Genomic DNA, 6,114 nt, shown 5'->3' on the forward strand with positions numbered 1-6,114 from the left:
ATAAGTCCTAAAAATTACGTAATGACAGCATGTCATCATTTTGTTACTGATAAACTTGAGCACGCGGAAGAGATAGAGGTTTAATGTTGTACACACAGTACTGCTCTACATAGGGTAGCTGTTATACGGTTTGAATATAAGACCATCCCCAATGGTTTTTTCCTTTCAACACCCTTCAACACCCACTTTTTCAATTCCCAACACTCCACATCATTTTCTCTCTCTTAATTCAACACTCATTCAACTTTTACCTCTCCAATGGTTTTTCATTCAACACCCTACCCCACCACTTTTTATTTATTTCTTATTCTTATTTAATTTTTGTTTTTATAATTACATAAAATTATAATTAGCGATTATAATTAAATTTAAATAATACAATTAACAATTTATTTTTACTTTTTTTTGGAAAAAGAAAATTTTGTAAAATAATTTATTTTTATTTTCTTAACTTAAAATACAATACAACAAACTAAGCACGCGTGTTGGATATTTGTATTTTGGCTTCAATTTTGCCTAAAACAAATATTCACTTCAGATGTGGAACACAATGTTCCAAAATACAGGCTCGGTATGTATGTTTTGTGCCTTGCCTATGTTTACGCACGAGTTCGCTTGATTTAAAGAATCCACGCCAGCATGTGTTGGTCAAAACCGTGTGCAGTTATGAAAAGATCAGAACGTATGTGATTTCCTAAGGAAGTGGTAACGACTTAGGAAAGTCTTTTGAAGGTAATCATAATGTTCCTATTAATGTGCCTACTTTTTAGGAGTTTCCTTATCCGACCATGTTGACTGAGTAATGGATCACCTGGTTGATCTGAAGCCCGATTATGTTTATGACCCGCTTTGCTTCAGTATTTAAAGGAGACTGCAAGACCTCAAGAATAATTCAAGCCATCATTTCAGCAGAATAGTTTATCTAGGGTTTTGAGTCTTGTGTTTGTGAGCCTTTCGTGTATCATCTTGATGCATGTTTAGGAATGTATTTTGAGTTGCAATTTATGCACTACTCCGAAGCTTTTAAGCAAGGAGTTAGGTAGTCTGTAAACTGCATCTAAGCTTTTAAGCACGGTTGCAAGTTGTTAAGTCTTGAAGGTAACTTCATTTTATAAATGTCTGTTATTTGTGAATCACATGTGTAACACCCCGTTTTCCCAACATGTAAAATAATACATAATAATCAGAGTATTCAACTTAAAACGGAATGTCACATTTCTTTAAAACATAAATCGAATATAAATAGAGTCAAATTTCTCCATCAAATTTCTCTGTCACACTTGATGACACTTGAAATTTTGACATCGCACCTATATGAAAATTGTAATGCATTCACTCGGTAGGTTTCCAGGAAAGAGATGTGAGCCATAATAGACCACTTATGTACCAAGTCTTTTTTAGTCGATTGTTGGGTTCAAATGTGAGTTGTTAATCCCGCTAGACTATGAACAGATTCAATGTTTGATATATATAAGAGAGGCGACTCATATACCTAATATCTTAACGTTTTTGTTAGAGATATGGTATATTACTTTTATAGTCCTGAAGTGTTGACTTGTTCTTGCTCTCGACTTTTGGCTGGTGGTCATTTGGTCCTTATGGATACTCGTTAACCAAATCATTTTAAAAAATGGTGTGTGTAATGTACTGGATATAATATCACAAATTAAATTTGCCTTTGGGGTGGTTTATTTATAAGGGAAGTAGAAGAATGATTAGGTATCTTATTCTGATTGGTGCAAAAATCCAGTTGGATGATTGCAAGCAGTATAATTCTAAAAGTTGTATGTTTGATCTTTTGCTCATAAACAAAGTGCAAAGTATTGAAAATACTTACCATGGCAATAGAATCTCAAGCTGCTATAGCTAAGATATCTGCACATGATATGATAGGACGTTTGCAAGCTGTGTCAACAGCTTCTTTAATTTGATCAACAACCTCAAAACCTCTTATTGAATTGATATTTGGAATCGCAGTCTTCTCGCCAACGAAGGTAGGGGTGTCATCTAATAGAACTGATCCATCACACCCCTGTCAAGTTTCACAATGTTTAGGTATTAATACTAGTTTGAAAAGTGGTAAATATTTGAATCCCTTAAATTTTTGGTTTAATTTATGACCGTGTCTATAGAAAAAAATGTATATCGGAAGAAGGTAACTCCTCAAATAGATCTCAATAACTTCAAAGAGAATAGTTTCTACAATTATGCACAGGTAAACTAACTTACGATAACAAAGCAGTCATGAAAATGCAAACGTGGCAAGGATGCTCCCTTGCGTGGCTCACGAATAATTGCCTTCTCAACAATTGACTTTACGATTGGCAGTGCCAGGGGACAAACTTTGTCATAATAATTTGGAGTGAGCAATGCATTGGTAGGGATCAGAATAGTTGCAACAGTGACCATAAAAAGCACAAGATCATATTGGATATGATGATCCATTTTGCAACATTTTGCAAAAGTGAAACTTGAATTTGAGCTAAGATGTTGTAATGTGAATCTAGCTATAGAGGGAGGATTTATGTAGAAAGAATATTTAGCAACATTATTGTTTATGAATGAAAATATAGCAACTATATAGCCTCTGGTTATTTTTCTGATTCACCCTAATTAAGATTTTTTGAGCTCCGGTATCTATCCAAGGTATTCTCATAGCTCAAGTCTTTTGAGTTTGTTACGAGACTGATCCTCCAGTCGGTAGCGGGGTATATGGTTTATAATATAGCCCTTAGTTTTATTTCAAATTATAAAGTATCTAAAACTTTCCTTAAAAAAAAGTATCTAAAACTTAATAGTTATTTAACACAAAAAATAAAATTAACTTTTTATTTCTATATATCAAATTTTGGAAGAGTTACATAGCATATGGTTCTAATAAAGATTCCTATAATTTTCGTCGTGAGCTTAACTCAGTTGGTAGGGACATTGCATAATATATGCAGGGGACGGGGTTCGAACCCCGGACACCCCACTTATTCTCCTTAAAAGGAGAATTTCTAGCCACTAAGCTGCTTAACCAAAAAAAAAAAAAAAAGATTCCTATAATTTATACAACATAAAATTCTATGTACATTTTGTATTGTAGGGGATAAAATACTATATACATAGTAACGAAAATTAGAGATGCCGAAATAAAGTCTATGGTTAGTTCTTTTTCTCATTTGTCATTATCTTGATCAAGTAATTTAATGGTTAAAAAATTAATCAGTCGCAAAATCGATTTTCCTTTATAGCTCTCCTAGTGTACAAAAACCCTAATTACTTCTAGACCACCTGTAACTATTTTTAGGGGACCTATAACTTAATTTTTTGAAGGAACCACCACGAAGGCAATAACATGCCTCTAAGGAAACCCTCTCAAAACAAGCCTATAAAAAAATCAAAACAAAAAATTAGGCATTTAACATAAGTTCAATATATCGACCATTTTGATTTGTGGATGCATTGCCATTACGTCATACAGAGTGTTCATTATTGGCGTAGATATGTTATGTGACAAAAAGAACTAAATGCTACTACACCCCCAAAGGGATTTGACATAAACCAAATTGCTACTGCGGATTTCTTATGATTGAAGACATACTGTTTATTAATTAAACTGTTTAAATAATAATAGATTCACATGAAAAAAATATTTCTTTTAGTTAGCTGATATTAATACATGTACTTCCTTAAAAAAAATATACATGTACTGTTATTTTTTTTTAACATATGTGTGTCTTACGCGCCCTATTATTTTCACTAAAATACCCTTTACTCATATTAATACATGTACTATTTTTTTTTTTGCACTTTTTAAATGATAAAGAAAAAAAAAACCAAACATATATATTCATATCGTGTTTGTTACATTTTTTTTTAATATTTAAATTTATTCTTAATTATAAAGGAAAAATATGATTTATCATTAAAGTACTTCCTCTGTGATTAATTATAAAGACTTCTGAAAAATTTATCATAAAATATAAGTTGATCTCTTACAAATTACCAAATGGATGTATTATTCTTTCAAATATAATTCAAATTAATTCTAATTACACTGGTCTTTATTATTTTTTGGAGATTTTTATAGTTTTATTTATAAGAGAAAAAAAATCACAATGTTAAAAAAAAAAAATTACACAATCAACATTTTCATAATGTATGTGAAAACTGAGAATTGTAAATTTACCTTTTATTTAAAGTTCCAAATTGCATCATTAAGCATTGATCATTGCATCAAAAGGCACAAATGATACACACACAAAAAATAATACTTTCATATATACTACTATTGGATTGAAAGCAGAACGTGAAAGCTACAACCCAAACAATTGAACCTTAAGATTGTTAACAATCCAGATACAAAATAGAGAAAGATAGATAACAACAAAGGCGGCTAGGGTTTCATTAGAATAACACTTAACATTACAAAAGGTTATAACACAATATATAATATAAAACCTATGGACTCTAACTTACTGATATAAAGACCCGATAACTTAAGCCCAATACTTTATTATTTAACATCTACCCTCAAGCTCACAATGAGTCAACAAGAAGCATTGTGAGTTTGTCAAACAAAATACGAAAAACATACTAAATAATATAAAGTTCTAACACTACCTCTCTAACACTACCCCTCAAGCTGAAGCTTACTAAGCTTTAAGCTTGTTACAAATTAACCCAGAAAAATAAATCAAATCAGCTGTCAGCAAAACCAATGGAGAGAGCAGCAACCAACTAAAGTGAGTTATCTTCGTAGAGAGAGCAGCAAAAATCATCACCATCCAAACAATAGAACCAGTAGAGAGAAGCAGCCATACATAAGAACCAATAAAGAAGCAACCAAAGAATCATCAAAAGTGGGAGAAGTGCAATCAGAAGAATCAAAAGGGGAGAAGTGCAATGCAATGAGAAGAACCAAAAGGGAGGAGAAGTGCAATCAATCAGAAGAATCAAAGGAAGGAGAAGTGCAATCAATCAAAAGAATCAAAGGAGGGAGAAGTGCAATCAATCAGAAGAATCAAAGGAGGGAGAAGTGCAATCAATCAAAAGAATCAAAAGGGAGAGAAGAAACCAAATTGTGAGCACTCAACTCACCAGTCAACCAAATGTGAGAACTAGACTCACCAAACAACCAAGCCAAATTGTGAGCACTCGACTCACCAAACAACCAAAGTGACTCCCCAAACAACCAACTGTGAGCACTATCTTGACCCACCAAAACCAAACAAATTGAACCATAGGTAACCAAATTAAACTGAACCAAACTAAATCAAACGAAACTAAATGAAGACAAATTGAAGAACCAAAACGAACCGAACTAAACGAACCATGCGAAGACAAATTGACGAACCAATACGAACCAAATTAAACCAACACAAAAGCCATAAAAACACCCCCAAGACTCAAATAACAATAAACAAAACACTAGGTTAAGGAGGAAGAAACCAAATTGTGAGTACTTAACTCACCAAACAACCAATTGTAAATACTATTTTACTCACCCAACAACCGAACAAACTGAACCAAACGAAACAAGATAAGTTGAATCAAACTAGACAAAATCAGATATAGACTAAGCGAACAAAACTGAAGAAACAATATCAATTGACATGACAATCCCAACCAAATAACTTATACATATATTCTATTAACGAACAAAAAGGAAAAGACACTAACATAGATCACGTTTGCAATTGCTTATCCACATAAAGCTTTAGCTATTTCATTTTTGGGAGGAATCCAAAATCAAATCCACCACTTTTCAAAACCCAAAATTGAAACTGATGCAAAAGAGGACCAATCAATTTATGGAAAACAAATTGTTACTGATGACCGTAACTGATGCAAAGACACTAATTTCAACCGATGCAAATAACCAAATATAGTGAGGAAGATAAACAAACCGAAGAAGAGGAACAAACCAAAATTGCAGCATCAATCATCAAAGACCAAACCAAATACATTCCCAAACTTTTGGGATTTGACAGCGGAAGCGATAAGTTGTTCAAGGCGGATCGAACCATGCTCTTGATGCCAAGTTAACAATCCAGATACAAAATAGAGAAAGATAGATAACAACAAAGGCGGCTAGGGTTTCATTAGAATAACGCTTAACATTACAAA

At 32.7% G+C, this 6,114-nt stretch overlaps 1 protein-coding gene across 1 annotated transcript; it reads right to left on the reverse strand.

Annotated features, from left to right (window-relative positions):
• Positions 1-1,852: 1,852 nt before the first annotated feature.
• Positions 1,853-2,445, reverse strand: LOC146923479 (peroxidase RIP1-like). Its single transcript, XM_085711728.1, has 2 exons — positions 2,230-2,445; positions 1,853-2,032 (listed from the first exon to the last, which is right to left on the reverse strand). Exons 1-2 carry the CDS (start codon positions 2,443-2,445, stop codon positions 1,853-1,855), a joined length of 396 nt encoding a protein of 131 aa, XP_085567854.1.
• Between the last annotated feature and the right edge of the window lie 3,669 nt (positions 2,446-6,114).

This window comes from Medicago sativa, chromosome 5 (genome assembly GCF_051527215.1).
Source record: "Medicago sativa cultivar Bolivia chromosome 5, Bolivia_mono, whole genome shotgun sequence".
NCBI lineage: Eukaryota > Viridiplantae > Streptophyta > Magnoliopsida > Fabales > Fabaceae > Medicago > Medicago sativa.